This window comes from Pyrus communis, chromosome 3 (genome assembly GCF_041283825.1).
Source record: "Pyrus communis isolate YQ-2024b chromosome 3, ASM4128382v1, whole genome shotgun sequence".
In the NCBI taxonomy this organism is placed as follows: Eukaryota; Viridiplantae; Streptophyta; class Magnoliopsida; order Rosales; family Rosaceae; genus Pyrus; species Pyrus communis.
Window position 1 is genome coordinate 29698123 of NC_142567.1, and position 25274 is coordinate 29723396.

The 25274-nt window shown below is 36.8% G+C and overlaps 1 protein-coding gene, 1 long non-coding RNA gene and 1 pseudogene across 3 annotated transcripts; 1 reads left to right on the forward strand and 2 right to left on the reverse strand.

Annotated features, from left to right (window-relative positions):
* Positions 1-366: 366 nt before the first annotated feature.
* LOC137715060 (casein kinase 1-like protein HD16) lies at positions 367-5878 on the reverse strand. The gene is made up of 16 exons (XM_068454282.2): positions 5092-5878; positions 4402-4530; positions 4216-4289; positions 4003-4072; positions 3848-3903; positions 3368-3439; positions 3124-3218; positions 2975-3038; positions 2756-2885; positions 2454-2672; positions 2207-2349; positions 1837-2011; positions 1665-1755; positions 1210-1367; positions 762-950; positions 367-659 (listed from the first exon to the last, which is right to left on the reverse strand). The coding sequence occupies exons 1-16, from the start codon at positions 5458-5460 to the stop codon at positions 600-602; spliced, it is 2094 nt and encodes a 697-aa protein (XP_068310383.2). The 5' UTR covers positions 5461-5878; the 3' UTR covers positions 367-599.
* Positions 5879-9734: 3856 nt separating this feature from the next.
* LOC137715567 (uncharacterized) lies at positions 9735-11947 on the forward strand. Of its 2 annotated transcripts, none has more exons than XR_015961149.1 (4): positions 9735-9895; positions 10295-10652; positions 10825-10931; positions 11571-11947. It is a non-coding gene; the product is annotated as an uncharacterized LOC137715567 (long non-coding RNA). The 2 variants fall into 2 exon arrangements; XR_015961150.1 differs by having other exon boundaries at positions 9763-9899.
* An 8843-nt stretch (positions 11948-20790) lies between these two features.
* LOC137715565 (mRNA cap guanine-N(7) methyltransferase 1 pseudogene) lies at positions 20791-23689 on the reverse strand (annotated as a pseudogene).
* Positions 23690-25274: the final 1585 nt, after the last annotated feature.

The following is a 25274-nucleotide window of genomic DNA, read 5'->3' on the forward strand; positions in this document are numbered from 1 at the left end:
TTTGATTTTTACTAGAGAATAGAGAGTAATTTTGAACCACATCAAACCACACTCAAATCAATTCGGCTATGTTCGGTTTCCGAGTCCAGAAATTTGACTTGTCCAGTTTTTAGCTACGCTACCGGTTTGGGGTCTAAACCAAAGCGATCCAAGCCGTGAGTTCCTTGAGCAGCTTATGTACTGGAACAACCGAATCAAACCAAATCTAAACAGGATTCCTTCGGTTTATTTTTGCTACCAGTTTGAGGTCTGAACCAAACCAATTGACGCAGTTAAGTTAAATTACTTACATGTACAGATTAATTTAAGGCCTAAACCGAACCAAACAAATCGCGACCAGCCCTAATCACATATGCTTGCTTACAATTTGTTTACCAAAAGTGTACATCTTGCATTCAACTTCATAGAGAACTCCGAAACAAAAGCCAACTATACGGCTCATAAAACATTTTATCATACAACAGAATTTGTGCTGCTGCAACTAAACTCCTCTCTCACAATAAATTCTTCTTACAAATCATATTGACCACGAGAGGGAGAACGAAAAACAAAGTCGTCTACAGATATCGACTTACAAGTTCCTGATGATTACACAGGAATCAAGATACAGTGCGCCCGTAACACAAACAAGCGAGATACAGATTCTTCGCCCATTTTTCCTGTTTAATAGAAGAGAATTTAGTGAGGATATCAATAATCTACTATTATTCTGAGATTAGAAAAGATAAATTTAAACAAATATTGAACCACTTAATTCATACCTTCACATGTGTGCTTGGAAATTGAGATGTGCGCAGCGTCTCCTGAGTTTCGTCACCAGGTTTGCGCTTCGGAACACTCAAGATAAGAGCTGCTTGATCCCAAGTTGCAGCTGTCGATGTTATGCGGAAACCATTATCCCAACGTCTGTGGATGCCTTCACTTGGATAGAGAAAATCAAGTTCCACAACCTATGAAAACAAAATGGCAAATGAGAGGTGCAACACCAAGCGGAAAACCAGAAAACAGAATTAAGTGCAAAGTCACATGTACGAGCTTTCATGAAATGCTACTGATAACACATTAATGCATATGAAGTTAGCATATCACTTTGCCATAATCAGGACCCACTTTCTTTAAACTCGGGTCAAAAAATTGATACTCCTTAAATGGCCTAAATGAACCCTACAGAGAACAGAAGATATTGATGATAAGCTGCGCACAGCTCACCTGATCACTGAAGCCCGCATTGCGAGACATAACAACACCCCACCGGCTCCCAGCAGTTGCCATTGAGGTCACATGAAATCCTTCTCTCCACTTCTTATTTATCCACTTGAAGGGGAAAGAATCACTGACTTTGTAAGACTGTTGCGTATACTGGGTTCCTGCACCATTACGGTTACAGTTGAATCATTTAGTGACTCATAATGAACTAAACTGATGTGGATTTTCAAATTTGCAAGTACAAATGCTGTCTACTAATTTCAGATTACAAAATGACAAGATCCCCTTCATAAGAAGAAAACATGACTCGTTAACCTCTGTGAAGATACTCAAAACATGAATGTCCAATACAAATACATCAGTGTCGAATACAAACACAAATGCATCAAGCAGATTTATTAATTGACACAATTGGACTTCATAGATCAATGCCCCAACAAATCACTAAAGCAACATACCTTTGGACATCACTACAAGGGAACTTCCATTGGTAGCACCGGCAATAGAACTAATGTAATAGTTCTTCTCCCATTGTTCCATGATCCATTCCTGTCCAATTGGAACAAGAAGTCTGTCAAGTTGAGTACAATATCTTATATCAATATAAACACGCACGGATATACAATCCACCTTGTGCAAGAAGAAGGGGGAGAGCTCATAAACTTGGTTTGTAAAACCGGTTCCAGCGTCCATAATAAGTGCCCAGAGATTAGAACAAGATGACACACAACTTATAAGCAGACCATCTGCAATCCCTCTCTCCACATGTTGCGCCAACCTTGCATCAGCAACATTGTAATGATACCTAGTAATAAAAGATAAGCAATTCATGAGAAAAAATGCAGTCAGGAATTATTTTTCTAATCATTCTCTCCTTTTTAATTTTGGATCAAAGATGCTGTTGATATGCAAGGAAGAATGAAACGACACTATTTATCGACACAGAGGAAAGAAAGTACAACATTAGAAAAAGGGTACAACGTTGCAAATGAGTTTCTACCTCTGTTTCATCGGCATCCTAGCATTGTAAATTGAAATCCATTGGGTGGCAGGTACTCCTAGCCTAACCTTCTTCCTTGGCTGCCCATCATCATCTTCCTCGATATTCAATCTACCCCGTTTCTGGCCAACTTGACTAATAATCTGAAAAAGTTCATAATAAAAAATAAAAAAAATTAAAATCCCAGTGGACAACCTAAAAAAATAAAAACAAAGAACTCTATAGATTACAGTATCACTAAAGTAACCTTTTGAGCCCCATCAGTTTTGATTGGCCTTACAGCAGGATTTGATCCTATCAAACCCTCAAACAACGAGATTAACTTCGAATAGTTAGGCTCTTCATCAAATTTCATGTTCACCACAACCTCAAGAAATTGTCTTAGAGGTGGAGGGCAGAAGCAACACAGCATTTCAGGAGATGTTGCCATCTTTTTTTTGCAAACTAGGAAAGATTTGTTATCACCCTGAAACAGGAGCACGTATGGTTCAGATAAAAACACAATTAAAAGAAGTAAATCAGACTCTGAACTTAATCCATATTATGTACCTGATAGCCTTGCCATGGTAACCTGCCTCGGTGGAGAAATATAAGTGTGTAAGCAAGAGATTCAAGATCATCTCTTCTGCTAGCAGTTCTTCCCAGATGAGCATGAACACTAGCATATCGCACAGTTCCTCTGGAGGTGCAAAATAGAAAGGATTTAAGGCCACAGATATAAGTATTATAGTCAAAACTATAGCCCAAAACATACAGATATTAGCGTACCTAAACATATCAGGTCGTTGATCATAATCAACATGCCCCCCACTAGTGTCTTTCCACTTTGTCGCTGCAAAATCAGGTGATGAAGACGTAAGAAATGTAAGTAAATGAAATAACTGGAAACAAGCCATGCATGAAATAAATTTACACACCTAGTCCAAGGTCAACAAGAAACAACTTCTTCTCTTGAGCTGTAGATGGCTGACCAAGTAAAAAATTTTCGGGCTTTACATCTCCATGCACATAGCTAATGTCAACAAGTCATGAGTTAGAAATCTAATAAGCAATTCTCTTTCTTAAAACAAGAGGATTGAGGAAAAATTGTTCATAAGCCAAAAGACTGGGACAACAAACACCAGTAAGTGAATAAAATTGACAGCAACAGCATTCACATACCCTCTTGAGTGCATCTTCTCTAGAATTGATAAAGACTCGACAGCTATACAAGCTACCATTTCTGCAGACATCCTGTGTTCATTCAAACATAAACAGCAAAATATAAGAATAAATCTTTCAAAAGCTGAAGTCAAAAGCTAGAAGAACATGCACGTGCTCTTCCACGTAAAGTCAAAATCAGTTAAGAACAGATACCAACAGACTACATCAAAAGCCATAAACCTTCACATAACTCAAGCTTTCTATTTCCCTAGTATCTTAAAGTTAACTTTAGGGTAATCCTTAAAGCATGGCTCAAAATATATTGGTTCAGATTTGCCTCCATGCAGACCCCACAAAATACAAGGAAAAGGCATTTAAAACTGGAATTTCCAGCCAAATGGCATATTCAGCTTTTGGACCTAAAGAGAATAGTAAATGAATGGATAATCATAATGAATAATGTTTGGATAAAAAGGGATAACAATATTAAATACTCACGCTTGCCCTGAAGAATTCCATACATCCCATAAACTAGGCCCTAGCATGTCCATAACCTGCGTATACAGAATAAGAAACGTATTTGGTACAAGGAAACAAGAAACTTCAACCAGTTATTGGAAAGGGAATGATACAAAAGATACGACAGTTCATACCATAACATAATAGTCTCCTTGCTTTCCTTTATAATGTACTTTTGGCACTCCATGACTACCACCAAGGGTACTGTTCAACAATAAGAAATGACCAATTAATAAACAAAGGTGTAAGTGTGTCTATATGTAATATACTTTAATGAACCTAACCACATCACCCTGAGAAAGAACAAGGGAAAAAACAGAAAATCTAATACAAAGAAAAAGACCCACTTGTAAACTTGCCACTCATATGGAGGACCATAAGTACATCCTTTGCTATTTCTGTGCTCGAATTTAAGTGCTACCTGATAAAAAAAATTCAGAAATAAACCATTAGGGCAATTACTGATTAATTAACGAGATAATCAATTTTACACCATGCAGCCTTCTTTCAACATAAGAAAATTTGGAACTCACCTCAATGGCACCAGCACCACTTAGACGATCAACTCCACCTGTAACACGACGGCCAACAAACACTTGACCAAAGCCACCTTTCCCCAGCTTCCTCTCTACCTTATAGAGTGGTGACCCTCCTACTTGAACCTTGAAAAGCAGAATACATATCACCAAATTACTAAACATAATAAAGTTGACACCAAATCTCTTTCTTTTTATTATGAAATTTTAAATTGTTATAAACAAATCGATCATTAAGTTACAACAGTTTAATGACCAACACGTTAATTCAATCCGGTGCATTCGCCAGAACTAAAGATGTCCACTTTACTCGGAGAAAATTTTGAGTATGACTGCCACACTGGCAAGTGGTGTTACTAATTCGTGTGTTAGATTGGGGGTGAACACATGTTATAACATGAACAGATTTGTAGCACCGTGTGCGACCCTCACACAGAAAAAAATCTTTCTTTACTGGTCCCAATAAGGAGACTAGCTAATTGGGTTTAAATTGTCACAAGAACATCAACTAAACATAACAAATGCTTCCAAAACCGATGAATATAGTTGACTACCAATAAGTTGAACAATCAAAGAAGAACGATTAGAAAAGAAAACACATTCATCAGTAGCAATAACATCCAAGTTCCCAACTTAAAAGGAAAAACGCAACCGAATGCATCGAAATAGCAAGAAAAAAATGGCTACCTTTTCGGGGAAAGGGGCAGTACTGCCCTCTTCTTCTTGCCCAGCAGCCTTATTAGCACTCAGGCCACCACTATCGTCAGCCATCACAGCTTTCTTATCTTCCTCGACTTTTTCTTCTTCCTTACTGCCCTCCGAATCGGAGTCTTTCACCGATATCACAATCACAGGGTCTTCCGCCGGATCCGGCTCCTGCTTCTCCTCTTCTTTCAATTTCCTCACGGCCAACCTCGTCCTGGGCCTCACCACGGCCTCGGCGGCGGCTTCTCGGGCAACGGTGGCACGGGTCCTCCGCGACCGCGGCGGTAGGTCGGAGGGCTTGCTTGCTACCCTAGCGCGGCCTCGGCGTACTCCTCTGCGAAGCTCCGGCATTGCTCAAACCCATAAAATGAATTCGTACGGTGCTTCAACGATTCGATCATTATATTATTAATCCCGCAAAGCTTTGGGAGTCTTGGGCATGGCTGGAATTTTGAAGAAATGGGTCGGCGCGGAGTGGAATTGGTGGCAATCGGAGTTGAACTGGGCCGGGGTAGGGGTCCGATTGGGGGGATTAGGGTTGGATTGAATGGTGGGAGGTTGGAATTTGGGGGTTAGGGTTTGGTAGAGAGGGCGAAGAGGGGGGGGAGAGAGAGAGGCGCCGAGTTCAACTGTTGGATGATGCGGGAAAACAGAGGAAGACCAAATGAGAGGGGGAAGGGCTTTCGGGTGCGGACCGCGTGGCTGCTTTTCCCATGACAAATTGGACATTCGTCATATAAATACAAAGATTATCTGACAAATGTTGGCCAAAACAAACAAATTGTTAACCAACCCTACTTAAAATTTTGAAATGCAAAGGTTATGAAATAGGAAGTGGATTGAACCCCGGACGCAGTGGATGAAGAAAAATGTCTTTATACACGAAGGTAATTTACTATATATGGCTGTGTCATAATAATTCATCTTTTCGAGCATTAGGAAGAATTACAAAAGCATTTCAGCCTTCTTTAACCTTCATGGTATGGTTCACTATCATACGAAATCAAAATCAAAATGTATAATGTAAAATACGGGTCTCTAATTTATCCCTAATACTGGCCAACATTTTATCAACACATAAAAAACATTAACCCCTTCTCTTTACAATTTAGAAGTATAATCCTCTCGATAAATTTGAATTCTTATAACAAGAAGAGAATACCTTATGAAATTACATTCCACTTGGAGCTCACTATGAGCTCACACGGCTATAAGTAAACCCAATAAAATTCTAAGCCCAATATAAGTTATTACAACAGCGATGAGCCCAAACAAACAAATCCTTAGGAAACTAGACTTGAGACCAATTTATTAATTAAAAGCGTCAATGCGATTGTCAGAAAATGTGATACAAATATCATTGTTTTGTGTTTATATTTCAGAACAAGTGATCCAAACCGGTTCATTATATAGGTCATTTATCCACAACAATTCATCATATCTCACTCTATCAACTACCGAGTCTCTCCCTCTTCCTTCTCCATGCAAAAAAATTATATGTTTGAATCATATACTTTAAACTAAATAGGAACCTTATACTTGAATTTTAAAATATGCATTTCAAAAACACTATTAATGAATTATTCAAGGGAGACATGAAGCTTAATTTAGTATCAAACTTGTCATTCTTACGAATCGAACTTAAGACGTCTAACTTATAAATAAAGAGAAATATTACTAAATTATAAACAACTTAAATTGGTCGAAGATATGTGGTGTTTTTCTTCAAGGTTGTAATTGGACCAGCACTCTACCGGCCCAACTTATGAATCCAACCTCCCTAAAACCTTTCATTGTCTTGGACTCTCTCTTGATTGCCTTTACTTATATCTTAGTAAGCAAGTTTGTTCACTTCAACTACTATCCTGCCGGAACATGGATCCCCAGCTTTTCTATTTTTTCAGTCACTTCTTTGAAGTCACTGCCTTTTTCATATCCATCACCACCTCATAGCTAAACATATTACTATAGTTCTATAAGAGGGCTTTAGGGTCTAAACGCAATCCTACCATAATTTATACACGTTTTTGTTTTTTGTTTAAGAAATATACATGGCTATGTTCAAGAAACACACACTCACTCTCTCTCTCTCTCTCTCTCTCTCTCTCTCTCTCTCTCTCTCTCTCTCTCTCTCTCTCTCTCTCTCTCTCTCTCTCTCTCTCTCTCCGGCGTATAATTTGTGACGCGAAAAATATTTAGCTGCTTAAAGGGTGAGTATGAGTTTTTACTCAAAATTTCTTTATTTCTGATTCATAGGATTTTGTGTTTATGATAAAAAATGTTCATATTATAAATCACTAATAGATGGACAAAAATGATAAAGAACCATCTATCTATTCGTTATAGTTGATTGACTAAACAACATTATATTTAATTCATTTTCTGCAAAGACAATATTTATAAAATGATTTATAATATAAACGGTTTCTGATTATAAGTACAAAATTTATGAATTATACACGAATTTTTTTTTTTTTTTTTTGTAGAAGTTCCTACTCATACTTGAGTAGCTAATTATTGTTACTGACCTTTCATATTTTCCGACACTTGAACTTTTCAAGCACCAAGTGTTTTAATTTCGATTAAGGCACTAAGTTTCCTAGACATTTGTAGATTAACTAACCCATTCGAGGCTCTGCAAAGCCATATCCCATAAAAGTACCTTTGGCACATCCACGTTGTGGTGGGTCTGAGTGGTTGATTCGGATATGTAACTTCAGATTATTCTATGCAATTGGTGAATGCTATGAATTTAATAAACTTTTTATCTGTAGAAAAAAAGAAAGAAGCCATTTCCTATAAAATATGTAACATCAAATTGTTTATGATTTAACTTTTTATGTGATATCAAATTGTTTCTGATTTAACATATTAGGAAAATGAATAAAAGATAGGAAAACGACCTTTTGATATTGATGAAACGACAGTTCAACTTATTTAAGTTATTGTCACGAAACTTCAATTTATTTACAAAAGTAGAAATGGGTGGAACAACCAGGATAATCTGTCATTTAAACTCTCTTTAGGCAAAACGACTGCTACTTCAATTGAAAAATTGAACTTTGAAGCTAAACCTTAGCATTTCACGTCGATTTGGAGCGTACATTGTTGAAAAAGCTCATTCAAGGGTGTGCGGATGACACGTCTATGTATGAGTTTTTACTCAAAATATCTTCATTTCTGATTCATAGGATTTCGTGTTTATGATAAAAAATGTTCATATTATAAATCACTAACAGATGGACAAAAATGATAAAGGCATTACGAACCGTCTATGTAACATCTCACATCACCTAGGGGAGTGATCGTTAAATGTATATTCTCATCTCTACCTAGCACGAGGCCTTTTGGGAGCTCACTGGCTTCGGGTTCCGTAGGAACTCCAAAGTTAAGCGAGAAGGGGGCTAGAACAATCCCATGATGGGTGACCCACTGGGAAGTTGCTCGTGAGTTCCTAAAAACAAAACCATGAGGGAATGGTAAGCCCAAAGGGGACAATATCGTGCTACGGTGGTGGAGCGGGCCGGGGAAGTGATTTGCCCCGGGCCAAGATGTGACAATTTGGTATCAAAGCCTAACCCTGACCATGTGTGTACCGACAAGGATGTCAAGCCCCTAAGGGGGGTGAATTTTGACATCCCACATCACCCAGGGGTGATCCTTATATGTATATTTCCATCCCTACCTAACACGAGGCATTTTGGGAGCTCACTGGCTTCGGGTTCCATCGGAACTCCGAAGTTAAGCGAGTAGCGCGCGAGAGCATTCCCAAGACCCACTGGGAAGTTCTCGTGTGAGTTCCCAGAAACAAAACCATGAGGGCGTGGTCGGGGCCCAAAGCTGACAATATCGTGCTACGGTGGTGGAGTAGGCTCGAGAAGTGATCCCCCCGGGCTGGGATGTGACAGTCTATCTATTCGTTATAGTTGATTGACTAAACAACATTATGTTTAATTCATTTTCTGCAAAGACAATATTTATAGAACGATTTATAATATGAACAGTTTCTGATTATAAGCACGAAATTTATGAATTAAACACAAATTTTTTTTTTTGTAGAAGTTCCTACTCATACTTGAGTAGCTAATTATTGTTACCGACCTTTCATATTTTCCTACACTCGAACTTTTCAAGCACCAAATGTTTTAATTTCGATTAAGGCACTAAGTTTCCTAGACATTTGTAGATTAACTAACCCATTTGAGGCTCTGCAAAGCCATATCCCATAAAAGTACCTTTGGCACATCCACATTGTGGTGGGTCTGAGTGGTTGATTCGGATATGTAACTTCAGATTATTCTATGTAATTGGTGAATGCTATGAATTTAATAAACTTTTTATCTGTAGAAAAAAAAGAAAGAAGCCATTTCCTATAAAATATGTAACATCAAATTGTTTATGATTTAACTTTTTATGTGATATCAAATTGTTTTTGATTTAACATATTAGGAAAATGAATAAAAGACAGGAAAACAACCTTTTGATATTGATGAAATGACAGTTCAACTTATTTAAGTTATTGTCACGAAAAAAGTTAAATCATAAACAACTTATTGAAGCTCCACCATGAAAATCCCAAAGCAATATCCTAGTTTCTGGCGAGATTCCTTAATCCTCAATTCCTAAACCCTAATCCAATTTTGCGACCTTTACTTAGGAGCAATTTCAATTCACTCCCTCTGCATTTTTTTTTTTAAATTTGTGAATTCAATCTGAAAGTATTAATTTTCCTGCTTTTTTTGCAGAGTAGCTGTCAAAAGCATGAGGATTCAGTTCGAGAACCTCAGTAAGTATGTTTATTTTCTCAAATATTGAATTGGAAAAAATCCTTTGTTTAAAGATTTACTTTATGAATTATTCAAGAACAACTCACAGAAGCATTTACTTGCACTTATTGTCAATTAGGAATTGACTCAAATAATATGGTTGTTGCCATCAGTTGCATAATGGTAACTAAATAGGAATAGAGGTGTTGTTTGTTCATTACCGTGCATTATATGAAAAAAAAAAGGCCTTAATCCAAAATTGACAGATTTGTAGTCACTCATTACTCAATGAATGTCTATGACGGTTCTGATATAAAGAAATTTGGGTTGAAGATGCTCATATAAAGGTAGATTCATGAGTTTGATTGACTTTAGTTTTTATAATTCTTATTTTTGCCCATTTCTCCATGTTTATGCAGTATAGTGCACCTTTTCAAAGGCTTGATGGACATCACCTTCGTTACATATTCAAGGGGCTATTTTGGCATTATCAACCCCCTTCAATGTTGATCAGAGATATTAGCGTTTGCAGCGTGATGACTTGGTCTTTAGGTATTAGAATTCAATGATTCATTTGCAAGAAGATACACAACAACTGAGAAGAGGCAATTATGACACCCAATCCCTGGGTTTTGGGAAAGAAATGGAATGGAGTATGGGGATGATGCTGAAGACGAATCTGAGAACTCGGAAAAGGCTTTGGCAACAAAACTTGCATATGGACTAATGTGCAACCATCTTCTAAAGATGAAGACGTCTGTCCTATGTATCTGGATGGTAAGTTAAATGTGCAAATGCCACTGTAGTTAATACCAATGGGCATTGCTAGAATATGGCTTAAGATATCAATTGTCCGGTGATAATATTTATTGGTGTTGCAAACTAACATCTTTCTTCAACGGTTCTTTGTGGTGCTTTAATACTTAATAGTTGATATATTTTCTTGCAGAATACACCAAAAAAATCCAAAAGTCAAACGACATGTCCTCATCATTTTCAACTTGGTTGCAATAATGAATGGTTGGCAAAAAACGAAAGATGGCCAATTTGTGGAAGGTAAACTAGACCATGAAATATGTTGTACATCAAAATTATATCGCTTATTAGTTGCCCTACCCTTCAAATTTTGCATGTTGTTATTTTCAATAGTGCTCATGTTATCTAAATTAAGAGTAAACTTATAGAGTAGTTCATCCCCTTAACTGTTAGTTTTGAAATTTCATTGGCAAGATAACTGCAGGTTTTGATGATATGTAATTTAGAGAAATCCTCAATTTTGTGCATTATAAAACATTGGAATGATGTCTCATGATTATGTGAACATAAACACTTGCTTTGTACAGAAAAGACTTAAATTTTTCACTTTTATACCGAATTAAGTATTACGCTACTCCAATGTTTTCTAATGCACATGTCTGTGGCGTTTAGGAAACCAGAGCTTCTGGGGTTTGAATATTTTCCAATTTTAGCTTATCCTTGAGTAGGCAAATTTGATCAATTTATATTTTTCCCTCCGCTTTTTTGCGTTTTCATGTCCAAATAATTCTTTAAATTTAGTTCCCTTATGGCTCGGATATGCATACAATCATTGTATGGAATTTGATTTTTATTGCAAATTTGGAATTTGGTGTTTATATCATGTGATTTTCTCTGATTTTTTACATGTATTTGCGGCGACGGGGGAACGAATTCTAGGATGGAGGTGGAAGGATTTGGAAGAATCAGATCTTTATGACGAGAACAGAAGAGTTGCCACAATGCTTGAGGGTGCCAACGCCAAGAGTTGTAGCTGGTTCAACCCGAAGAAGGGTTAATTTTTTTACAAAATACGTTCCAATTCCTTAGTGGTTTGGCTTTGCAGTAAGTACCAAGTGAATTTTTCATGTGGTAGATTTTTTTTAATGGAATTCATTAACTTGGTAGATTTATGTTGTTTATAGAATACATATGAATTTTCATGGTTATCAATCGTTCAATACCTCTATATGGTTACAGAGGGTTGAAGGTGATCTCCATACATTTTGTAAACAGCACTCCCTAGATATGGCAAATCAGCATTCTCAATTTTCTCATGTAATACATGTATATAAACACTATTCTTTAGCACATACTTTTTCAAAATTTTCTACACGTTTAACATAGTTTTGTAACCCACGGCATCGTGCGGGTTTAGTTGCTTGTTATAACCTAAATTTGGGAAGGGTTTTTACATTGAGGCCTTATACGAAGATGCGACCCTTCTACACTAGAAATATACCTACTAGACTGATTAGATTGGTTTATGAAAAATTGGTAGAAGGAGACATAAGAGATGTGACCCTTCTAAATTAGAAATAAACCAACTAGAATGATGGCTTGGTTTATGAAAAATTGGTAGAAGGAGACATAAAGATAAAGCCATCTAATTTGTAAGGCAGCTTTCTTGATATAATATTTTATGTCAATATATAACGTTATATAGAGAAAACTTTATGCGTAACGTTGTATAATTGACATAGTATAAATTACAATAATGATGTACTCGTATCATATAAGTTTCTTTTTTCGAAGTGGGGAAGAGGATGGAGAAATAGAGATACGCCGATCATACTGTTTTTTTACCAAGTGTCTGTAAAATGAGATTAGAGTTCAAATAGGTAAAAAGAAATGTGCTTGTTATCGTCCTACTAAGATCTGATTTGGTACTGAGGTGATTCTGAAAAAGGCTGGTATCAAAAAAAGCTGGGAGCTGTTTTTGTGTTTGGTAAACATTCAGCTTCAGCTTTTTTTCACAGTTTTGGGTGAAAAAAAAAGCCAAAAACAAGAAGCTGCAAAACCCAGCTTTGAAAAATCGGCTTTTTTTCACATCTGTTTTACATAAAAGTTTACCAAACACTATAATACTGTTTTTTTTTTTTTTCAAAAGCACTTTTACAAAAAAGTTTACCAAACACTCTGCTGCTTTATTTCACAGCCGCTTATTCTCACAGCACAGCAGAATCAGCTTTTTTTCAAAGCAGAGCAATACCAAACCAGCCCTAAGCGGGCCTCTCTGTGTCAGTCCCAGCACGCAAGGCCATGTTATCTTATTACTTGCTTGTCATTTTAATTAATTATTTAATTAACATCTGTATCTTCTACAACATTATTTATTTATTAATTTGTTTTTTAATTGAGAGTGGTATTTTTCCTTCTTTGAAAGCTCCAAGGTGGGTACTGTGCAAGTGTGTTGTATGACGTTGTTGAATGTTGACGAGGCTAATCTCCAATTAAGCACTTTGGGTTTACAGCATGCCACGTGCGGTCTCGTTTTGTCAACATCTGAACCGGATTTTCAGGCATCAAATTTGTTAAATTTTACTGTTACTAATTGTAACTCTTTCGTCACTACATTTTCTTGATGGCTATAATTATCACTACTTTTTCTTGATGGCTATAGTTAATTTTACCTTTTCAGTTCCAGGTCAGGGAATGGCATATTAAATTATCAGGAAGTTCCCAAAGGTACCGTTTGGTACGTGGGACGAGACGGAACAGAGTGGGACAAGACGTTCTGTCCCACGTTTGGTGCGCTTAAAACGGGTAGAACGAGCTATTCCACGGGACGAGTTTTGGATGAATTTTTGTTCCATCTCATCCCCCTGGAACAACTCGTTCCACATCCGTGTAACACAAAATTATAACTTCTCCGTCTCCTTCTTCTTCCTCCTTGTTTCCATCCGAGGGCATCTTTGCTCCCGTTCCGTTCCGTTCCGTCCTGTCCCGTTCCGTCAACATACCAAACGATACCAAAGTGCCTTCCCTCTTTCACGTCAGCAAATGGATTATTAAATTACGAGGAAGTTCCCAATGTGCCTTCCCTCTTTCATTCTTCCCTCCTTATAATATAGAAATCAAACATCTCTAACCATTCTCATTATCTCTCTCTCTCTCTCTCTCTCTCTCTCTCCTGCAGAACAAAAAATGAAGTGTGTTGTTAATAATTCTTATGATAAGTTCTTAAAGCCTTTTCTCCTTGCACTTATTGCAAAGGCAATCCATCTACTCAAAGTTCTTATAATTGGTCCGGATAATCATGATCGCGATCGCGAGCGAGTCTTAGAAGCCGCAGTGCATCACGTTGCAGACAGGAGGACTAATTATAAGTACTACAACAACTTAGATTGGCCAGAGATAATCATCATGTTTTGCTTAACGTCGGCCATTGGACTAGCTATTCTCTCTGTCCAAATTCCCTCCGGCCAGCTGCCTGTAATCTTTTACTTTCTTGGACTATCAATCTTGCTTGCCTTTACTTGTATCTTGGTAAGCAAGTTTGTTCACTCCAACTACTGTCCCGCCGGAATATCAATCCCCCGGCTTTTCCATAATTTTGGCCTCTTCTTTGGAGTCATAGCCTTCTTCATATCCATCACCATCCCATTTCCTTTGTGGTTCAAATGTGCTGCCTATTCTATATGCGTCACCGCCTTCCTACTTATAGTTCTCTGTAATCTTCACTTCAATAAATTATACAAACCTCATGATACCCCAAATAATTCAGCTTCTAAAAACGCCATTGATCCTGCGGTAGAATCATGCCAAAGCGGTACTAGTACCATTGATGATCAAGCATGCATGAATAATATGGTGTGACGTGAAAGAGCTCTCATGTAACCACGATGTTTATAAATATCCTGACTAGTGGCCTGCAGTACTATATATACAACTATTTATTCCTCAGAATGGGGATCTCGTATTTGTCGTAGGTTTCAATGTCAAACTGTTTCTTGTTATATTTGGAGTTTAGTTGTCTGCAGCCTCACTAATGCTATGTTTCATCTAATCTAGTAAATTAATTTGGTACGTCTCATCTTCTCGTTAGTTGGTGGGCAACGACTAGTACACGACCTCTGTTAGTTTTAGACTCTCTTCAAACTGAACATATAAAAAATTTCTTTTTCAACTAATCATTTTTTAATCAGACATAGTCCTCTACATTACATTTTTTATCCGTCTCATGAACCAAGCTCTAAAATTGGAATTTTATTTCGATCTTATTGACGGCATGCATGGATGGTTTTACTTTAGTTGATCATATGCACGCTTTTCGTTTTCGCTTGGAAAATCATCTAGTACCATGGTAGTGCGACTTTCCAAGTGATAGGGTATTCTTTTTCCATTGCCAAAGGGTGATGCAAAACCCCTGAATTCAAATTTGAATTCTTGGAACAAGAAGAGAATACCGCAGGAAATTACAATCCACTCGGAGCTCGCTATGAGCTCGCACGGCTAAGTAAACCCCATAACAATCTAAGCCCAACCGACGCCGGAGGGCTTGTTTGCTACCCTAGCGCGGCCTCGGCGTACTCCTCTGCGAAGCTCCGGCATTGCTCAAACCCATAAAATGAATTCGTACGGTGCTTCAACGATTCGATCATTATATTATTAATCCCGCAAAGCTTCTCGGCAGGCTTGGGCATGGCTGGAATTTTGAAGAAATGGGTCGGGGCGGAGTAGAATTGGAGGCAGTCGGAGGTGAACTGGGTCGGGTTGGGGTCCGATTGGGGGGGATTAGGGTTGGATTGAATGGTGGGAGGTTGGAAGTTGGGGGGTTAGGGTTTGGTAGAGAGGGCGAAGAGGGGGGAGAAAGAGAGAGAGGCGCCGAGTCCAACTGTAGGATGATGCGGGAAAACAGAGGAAAACCAAATGAGAGAGGGAAGGGTTTTCGGGGTGTGGACAGCGTGGCTGCTTTGTTATGACAAATTAGGGACATTCGTCAAATAAATACAAAAGATTATTTAACAAATGTTGGCCAAAACAAACAGATTGTTAACCAACCCTACTTGTTAAATTTTGAAATGCAAGGGTTATAAAATGGGAAGTGGATTGAATTACGGCGCAGTGCATGAAAAAATACTCTAATTCACAAGGTAAGGGACTAGTTGGCGACTTTGTCAAAATAATCCGCCCTTCTGAGGGTTAGGATGACTCAGGAGCATTTCAACCTTTTTTTATCATTATTGTGTGATTCACTAGTGCTAAAAATAGAACCAAGATGTGCCGTGTGAAATACAGGTTTGAAATGCAAAGGTTATCAAATGGGAAGTAGATTGAATTCCAGATGCAGTGGATGAAGAAAAGTGTCTTATCCACAAAGGTAATTCACCGCATGTCGCATAGCCACAGTAGTCCACATTTTCGAGAGTCGATAAGACTCACATTGGTATTTCAGCCTCTTATAGCCACCATCGTACTAGCGTGTGATTCATCAGCATTAGGAGTTGAACCTAGGACATGTCGTTTGGAGTACGAGCTAGAATTTGTCCCCAATCACTGAATCATCTTGTGATAGTTTTTGTCATGTAGTATCAAAAAGTTATGTAAATGAATTTAGAGAACTAACATTTTATCAACACATCAAAACCTTTAACCTTTTTCTTTACAGTTTATCACTCAATGTCAAATTGAGAAGTTCTCTAGCAATGCTCGAACGCCTTCTTGCGTGTCTTAAATGATAAGTTAGGGTACCTATGTTGATAGTTGTCCTATGAACATGAAGGTAGTGAGTACATGCTAGAGCCTCCTCAAATGGTTCAAATTCCTTAAGTTTTCAAACTGGAGTGAGTGATATTCCCCCACTTATTCGAATTTAAATTTTGTTTTCCTATAAGATAAATTTGAAATTGTTTCCTCTAGATACATTTGAATTCTTGAAACTAGAAGAGAAAATCCGAGAAAATTACATTTTACTTAGAGCTCACTATGGGCTCGCACTAATAAGTAAACTCAATAAAAAAACTAAGTCCAACCTAAGTGATTACAAAAAAGATGAACCCAAGCAAACAAATCCTTAGGAAACTAAACTTGAGACCAATTTATCATTTAAAAGTGGTCAAAGAGATTGTAAAAAAATGTGATACACATGACATTATTCTTATTTTATATTTCACAACAAATAAGTCATCTATCCACTTCAATTCATCATATCTTACTCTATCGACTATCGATCCTTCTTCCTTCTCCATGTAGAAAAATTATGTGTTTGAACCAGAAACTTTAAATTACAGGTAATGCAAGGGAGTCTAAATTAGTAAACAAAATTTGTAAATTAAATTATGTTTCACCAATAGGAATGAGCAAACTTATTAACGCTTAAGTAATAATCTAATTATCACCTTCCATGTTATTTAGTTTATAAAATTTTGTTGACAAATTAAGTCTCTCTAGCATTACTCTTAAATTACTTAGAAAATGTATACTTAAATTTTAAAAATGCATTTCAAGAACAATAATAGTGAATTATTCAAGAGAGACATGAAGCCTAATTTAGTACCGAATCTGTCATTTATACAAGTCGAACCTATGAATTTTCATTTATAAGTAGAAAGAAATATCTCTAGACGATAAACGTGGCTACAACAACTTAAATTGGTCGAGGATAATTGTGGTGTTTTTCTTCATAGCTGCAATTGGACCAGCACTCCTTCCCACACCACCCCTCCCCCCCCCCCCCCCCCCCCCCCCCCAAAACTTATGACTCCAACCCCCCTAAAACCTATTATTGTCTTAGACTCGCACTCTTGCTTGCCTTTACTTGTATCTTGGTAAACAAGTTTGTTCACTTCATCTACTGTCCTGCCGAAATATGGATCCTTTGCCTTTTCCATTATTTCGGTCTCTTGTTTGTAAAGGAAATTTGAAACTGAATTATAGTAAGTCGAATTGTGTAAGCTCAACCCGATAATGAGTGAGTATTCATACATTCATTTATATAGAGTTACAATTGATCAGGTTGTTACACTTGAAATATGCCACCGAGCAACCACAGGGTGTTTGGAAAGGTATTGTGTGATTACTATTGTCTTGGTTTACACATACGTCTGAGTAGTTCAAGACATCATGTTTACTGATTAGCCAAGTAAATCTGATAGTAATTCACTATGAAAGGTTCAAAGCCAAAAGTCACATATATATCTCGATGCGGTACTTTTCCTACTGAATTTTCTCTCCAGTGTCTGCATTGTCATTTGCATGGTATTGAGTCAATTTCCATTCAAGTGGGGGATTGTTGGAAAATTTAATAATAATATTATTATATTAAATTTATTAATTGAATGGAAATTAGAAGTTGAGCCTTTTGGTATAAAGATATTTCTACTTAAATGAAGTGTTGCAACTTTTGACTCTTCATGAATAGGTACATACTTTTCAAGAGGTATCTCACATTCTATAAATAAGGAAGCCCCCTATGATCACAAAAATAACTTTTCATTGTTTACATAATCATACATACAGTGCCCTTAATTTTAGAGAGTCTCATTGAGTCCATATGAGAGAGTTTTCAACACAATCGTGGTTCATGGAACCTTCTGATTTGGAGTGTTACTATTACAAGGTGGTGATCGTTGTATCTTGGGAGACATGCACGGGTCAACCATGAGCACCGTAATGGGGCGTAAACTTGTCTTAAGGACAAAATGTCCAACACTTGCCTCGACCGTATTTTCTAGGTTTTTCTAGTCCATTATATCATGCTCATTTAACATTGGTTACTCCATGCATTATTGTGATATATATAAATGCATGAATTATTTCTTGATTTTCAATGTGATTTATTATAACAATTAGACCCAATTTTTCTAACACCATGCGAAGGCAGTGATAGGATTACAAGCACACCACAAAGTAGCACACAAATGTCCTATTGATTTTCCTTATTAACATTAAGATTTGTCAATTGTAGCATATGAAAATAAGGGTCTTTCCCGCATAAGATTGTTTTATTTAACTGCTTACAATGTCACAAAAACTGGGCTGCTGTCCCTACTGACCAGCCACCGAAAAATAATTATTAAACTGACTTACACTTATCTAAAGTCTACGAAACTTTATATGCAGATACTAGACACACAGAGCTACACTCATAAGTTTTGGGATTTTTGGAGTTGATTTGCTATTTAAATTAAATCAGACAGAAACAAATTTTAAGTAGTTCACAAATTAAGAAAAACGAGTTAGGGAAATTGCTATCCACCACCAAATAATCATGCAAACAAGTTATGTTTCATTCAATTTCCTTTTATTTCCGGATGAAGATGCTCGAGTTGGCTCGATGTTAGAACCTAACCTATTACTCTTTCTTATGTAGTATGTTAAGAGAATGACGTTTTCAACTTAACTTAGTCTCTAGCATGCAATCTAGAATGACATTTTCATATATTTAACAAGTAGAAATCATTAAGAACGAAAAGAGTTTGAGTCATTACAAGGCATCGTAAGTACTGGCGTTGTCTTACTTATCCTAGAAATTAGTTCACATGTTAATCGCAATTAACAAGTACTACTCTAGAACATATGTAGGTCTTCATTCGACAAGGGCATGCACACACATATTCATAGCGTTAGAATCCTAGATATGCTTACTACGTATACATCCATAGAAAATACATAAAGAATTCATCAATGAGACAAGTAATGAAGCAATTTTCGTCATTTCATAAAAGAAATTGAAACGAAATGTCATAACAAGCTTGCAATCATATTCGGGGCTTCAAAACAACTCCTAACTACTAAAAATTAGTTACACATAATCCTTAAATAAAACCAAAGGAAAGACACAAGGTTGAGAAGATAAAACCGAAAGAAGAGAATGCCAAGATTTCCCCCTTCCTTTCCTTCCTTCCCCAACGCTGCTGTCTTGCCTTTTTTTGCTTCTTTTCTGCTGCAACCTGCAACCTTTTTTTCTTTCTATTTTTCCTATTTTTTCTCTCATATTCCTTTATTGCTTCCCTCTTCCTCGTCCAACTTATTGCTGCCTTGCTTTCTTCCCTCCCATTTTCATTAGCTACACCTTTCCATTTTTTTTTTCTATTTTTTTTTCCACTTTGTCGCTGCAACCTGCAGCCTTTTTGTTCTTGCTTGCTGCCCCAATTTCTTCTCCATAACTCACCCCACTAACAACCATTTAGTGATGACAATAAGTGAGAGGAAATGGTAAAACAACTGTAACTCTTTAGGTAACCTTTATGCCAATTACTCCTTCTTAATCCTCGTCTTTAATTCCATTTCCTCTGACATTTGAATAGGTGTCAGCTGGCTTGTTGTTGGCTGCATCAGTTTTGGCTGCTAGATTTATTGGATTTATTGCTTTCATTGCAGTTACATACTGTTCAGCTTCTTGAGAACCTTTCAGTGTTAAAACGGTCATAACTTTTTCTAGAAAAATGATATTAGCAATCTGTGAAATGCTCCAGAAAATAGACATCCATAACTTTTCAAGCATATAAGGCTCATTCTCTAATTCATTTTGAGCTGTCCACAACTTACTTCCAAAGTTAGCTGATTTGCATAGGTAGTTTTAACAAATTTGTTACTTAAAATCCCACTTGTGCTATTTTTCTTTTCTTTGCTTGAAAAATCCTACAAAACACAAAAACAAAGTAAATAGCTCAAAAATATAAGGAACTAACTAAGAAAAAACAAGTGAATTTGATGTAAAATATATATAAATATGAGCTTATCAGGCAGTACTATATTACTACTACTGATCATGCATGCATTAGCTCAACTGTTGGAGGAGGAAAACTCTAATCTATCAATCGCCCCAGTAGGCATGATTAGTATTTCTCTTGTTTGACGAAAGTATTTGGCACTGCTTATTTGGATAGAGTAACACATTGGAGAGATAACAAAATAATATACGGTTTATATACGGGAGGTTCAGTTATTATGTCATTGAGGTGTTTAAGTTAAAAACAATATCAATAATTTCAATGGCAGATCATGCTAAAATAAAAAATTAATCTTTCTTTTTAGATTAGATCACTGTAAATCTACAAATTATATAATAATTACATCCATTTGTGGTAGTTGAGCTCTTTTGCTTTCCTATTTGGCCAAGCAAAAACCATCCTTCTCTTTGCTACAGAAATGAACCTTTGAGACATGCGTTCCATTAATTACTGCTAACGTTCACGATGTCCTCTTTCGATATAAGCATCTTCCCTTTGTGTCGTCTACCGTTTACATGTGTCCGATCAGGTTCCCCTCTTCCTCGAGAGAAATGCGACATACAAATAAGCTGCGTCCCATTCATCTTCCGATAGTGTGCTTTGATCTCGGTTACCAGGGCGTGGTGCACAAATAGTCCGCTTTAGCTCAAGATATTCTGGTATTTTCATATACTCGTGCACGAATTCATGGGAGTTGTTACAAAAAATTAGCTCCATATCGCACTCTTCTACCAATGATTTGAAAAAATCAAACGGGGCTATCCATTCAGGGCAATCAATAGCATCCTCCGGGTGAAAGGTATACTCAAAGGGGCATAAACTCTTGAATCTTTCTAGAAAATTCTACGTCGAAACGTATCTAATAGACGCTATTACCAAAGCTCAACCCTTGATCAGCTTCTCTAAGCTTTTGATAATCACATTCGCATCCGGCATTGTTCCAATAAAAGTACCGCCAGGACGAAGCATAGCCGATACATTAGTCAAGTCTCGCCGCGCACGCGCCTCAGTAGACCAGGAATAATGCAAGCCAAACTGACAATTGACGATGTCAAAGGGGGCTTCTTGGGCTAGGGCTTTTTCCAGACGAACCTCATAACAATCTCCAGTCTCCACATACAAGATGCGCAGGAAATGTAACTATATTTTATGAACATTGTAATGGTTTCGACAATCTTCTGTCAAGCCTTGAGTTATATCTTTGCCGACATAATACCCAATTTTAGCCTTTTCCCATTTGATGAGATCACCCCCTTGCCGCATGCAAGATCAAGAACAGAATCTCCTCTGCGCTAATTTAGATGAAAGCCTCCTAAAGTTATCTCAGTCAGTTCTCAGTCAGTGTTAAAACACTCTTAACACTCTGTGTTAGTTCTTAGTCAGTTATCTCAGAGCCTAAAACATTCAAAGTTGCTTCTAAAGCACCAGAATGGCAAAATGCAAAGCACGAAGAGATAGATGCACTGCATTCTCAAAATACATGGGCTATTGTTCCACTTCCAAGTGGTAAAAACCTGGTTGGGTGTAAATGGGTGTACAGAATTAAAAAGAATGCAGATGGTACTGTTGCAAGGTATGAGGCAAGGCTTGTAGCAAAGGGCTATAGTCAGGAGGAAGGTGTAGACTATGGAGAAACATTTAGTCCTGTCATTAAGCCTACAACTATTAGACTCATTTTTGCTTTAGTAGCTCAGTTCAAATGGCAGCTAAGGCAATTAGATGTGAAAAATGCCTTCTTACATGGCTTTTTACAAGAAGAAGTGTATATGGAGCAACCTCCAGGATTTCAAAGCTTACAACATCCATCAAATTATGTCTACAAGCTTCAAAAATCGCTCTATGGGTTTAAACAAGCTCCAAGAGCTTGGAATGACATATTCACCAATTTTCTACCTGCACTAGGATTCAAGCCTTCACAGGCTGATCCATCTTTATTTGTTCAACATTCTAATCCAGGTATTGTAGTATTACTGCTATATGTTGATAATGTTATCTTAACTAGAAGCTCATCTCAATTGATTTCTCAAGTCATTACAGAACTTACTATAGAGTTTGAGATGAAGGATTTAGGTAATCTGCATTATTTTCTAGGGCTGCAAATTAGTCACACAAATGAAGGCTTATTTGTTTCCCAATCTAAATATATCAGTGAGTTGGTTGACAAAGTGGATTTGCAGGATTGCAAACCCTATGCTACTCCATGTTTGCCATATCACAGACTTCTAAAAAACGATGGAAAGCCATATCATAGCCCTGATCAATACTGAAGTGTGGTTGGAGCCCTTCAATATCTCACATTAACAAGGCCGGATATAGCCTTCTCTATGAATCAAGCATGCCAATTCATGAATAATGTCCCAATGTAATTGCAATCAAAAGAATTCTTAGGTATCTTAAGGGTATATCAAATTATGGAATTCGCTTTACACCAGGGTCGATGCAGACTAGGCTGGGGATCCAAATGATAGAAGATCTACCTCAAGGTTTGTGATCTTTATAGGGTCTAATCCTATATCTTGGGCATAAAATAAACAACACATTGTGTCCAGGTCATCCACAGAATCTAAGTATCGAGCTCTAGGTATCACAGCAGCTGAAATAGCTTGGATAAGACAATTATTTTGTGACCTACACATTCCTCTTTATCAAGCACCAATGATTTACTGTGACAACATCTCAGCTATATCTCTATCAACCAATCATGTGTTTCATGCAAAGTCTAAACATATCGAGATTGACTATCACTTTGTTCGTGAAAGAGTTACAAGAGGAGATCTTCAAGTGCAACATGTTTCATCTGCAGAACAATTTGCTGATATACTCACAAAGGGTTTATCTGCACCCTTATTCCAGCAGCATTGTAGCAATCTCACGCTTAGTTCACTTGAGCATGAGATTGAGGGGGGATGTAAGAGTGTAAACAAACACAAAGATGAGAATCCAAGTGAAGGGAATTTAAGGTTGTAGATGATGACAAGTGTCACAAGATCCAAGGGAAGTTATAAGGTTGGTAGAATATGTTGGTTATTCGAATACTAGCTTATGCATTAAGCAATGTAATCATATAAACACTTATAGCAAAGATGTAAGGAAAGTAACTTGACACTCAAGAAATACAAGAAAGCTTTTCTCTCTCTCTCTCTCTCTCTCTCTCTCTCTTCTTCTCTATATCTACAAGTCTGCTTTTCTTAATGGTCTCCATTGAAGCTACTGCTTAATCTTTACACTTAGATGGATGATTGGACTACCTTCTCGTTCTTCCAGAGTTTGATTCGTCCATGGACTGTAGTGAGTCGCCACTCTACGAGCAATCGACTTCGTTCTGTCAATGTCATCCTCCATGGATTGTGAATCGTACCCTCGTTTCATGGCAAAATTATTAAACAAAGTATTTAAGAATTTTGACGTACTCTCGCACACTCATAACAATACTTTATTATTTCCCTATTTATAAAAAGGGTACACAAGACTAAGCTAAAATAGGAAATAAAAGCAATGCTAATTAGACGTGGAAACCACAAGGATACGGAAACTAATGCCATTTCCAGTCAAGGACGGCTAAACGTAGTCAACGGCTATGTTTTAGTCCTCTGAAAATCAAGTTTTAAATACTACTTATAGGCTAAATTTTTTCATTTCCAACCATGCAAGCCTATAATTTATTTTCATTCTTTTTTTTTTTTTGCCACTTAGTTTGCCCTTTACATGTTGCATACCCTAAGAGTCAAATTTAGCTTGATTCTTTAGTCCACTTCTCTTTAGCCCTTTAGTTGAAGACTGATTTTATCAATTTTAGAACTAAATAGCTTTGGTTCAAGATTGCCCAAGTATTCTTATTTCTTCTAAATCCACAAGGAAACCTTAGTAGGTTTGGAATAGTTTTCTCCTTAATTCTATTACAGTATACACGTTGCAATTTGTAGATGATCTCATAGCTAAACATTTTACTATAGTTCTATAAAAGGGTCTTAAGGACTAAATGCAATGCCACCATAAAGTTATACACTTTTTTTTTTGGTTCAAGAAATATCCATGGCTATGTTCAAGAAACTCTCATCTCTCTTGCTCTACAGGTTATAATTTATGACACAAATAATACTTAGCTACTCAAGGGTTAAGTACGAGCTCTTACTCAAAATTCTTCGTTTCTGATTCATACAACTCCATGTTTATTGATAGGATTTTTACCAATTGCAAAACTAGGGATAAAAACACAAAAAAATATTTGTAAGAGTACAAGGTTTCGTAGTATAGTAGCTCAAGTAAGGTCATTCTCCATAGGAATTGAATAAATAATTTGTATTTAAACCATTTCCTAATTAATTATTAGAAAACAAAGTTTCAAAAAAGATTGATCTTATGCAATTCTGTTAATTACTTATGAATTTCCATACACATGCTTTGAATGTTAGTTTCCTAATACATATTTTCCTCGTGATGTTTAAGTGAAAACGTATATAAGACATGTAACCTGTCTGTGATGTTCATATCAAATATAAACATGCAAGGCTCATAAAGCTTTATGAAAACCCTTTGAAAAATCACGCAACCCTTAAAAGCGTAATGTTCGCCTTAAGTGAACTTACAATTACTAATCACAAGAAGCTCCCCTCAATTTCAGGGTGATGTTCCAAAAAAAATTGCTTAAAATTACTTGTCTAAATACCTTAATGGTCGCGAATCACTAAGACAATTAAATAGTTTAAACATAATTAATAATTCAAAGCAAGGATGCATCCATTCATAAGCAAATTAATAAAATCACATATTCATGCTAGGGCTCATGGCCTCACCCTAGCAAAAGGACTAGTTATGCATAATCATAAAAAATAAAAATAAAAAATTAAAGAAAATATCATTAACTAGAAAAGGGATTGAAAACATCTTGTATGTAAAAAGTCTGAAATTCTCCAAAATAATGTGCCGC

Excerpts from the sequence above, each read along its gene's own strand:
- LOC137715060 (XM_068454282.2), bottom strand. The coding sequence starts at position 5,460 with ATGCCGGAGCTTCGCAGAGGAGTACGCCGAGGCCGCGCTAGGGTAGCA. Across the intron at positions 3,039-3,123 it reads TCTTGTTGACCTTGGACTAG|CGACAAAGTGGAAAGACACT; the intron begins GTGTGTAAATTT and ends CTGATTTTGCAG. Across the intron at positions 2,886-2,974 it reads CAACGACCTGATATGTTTAG|AGGAACTGTGCGATATGCTA; the intron begins GTACGCTAATAT and ends TTGCACCTCCAG.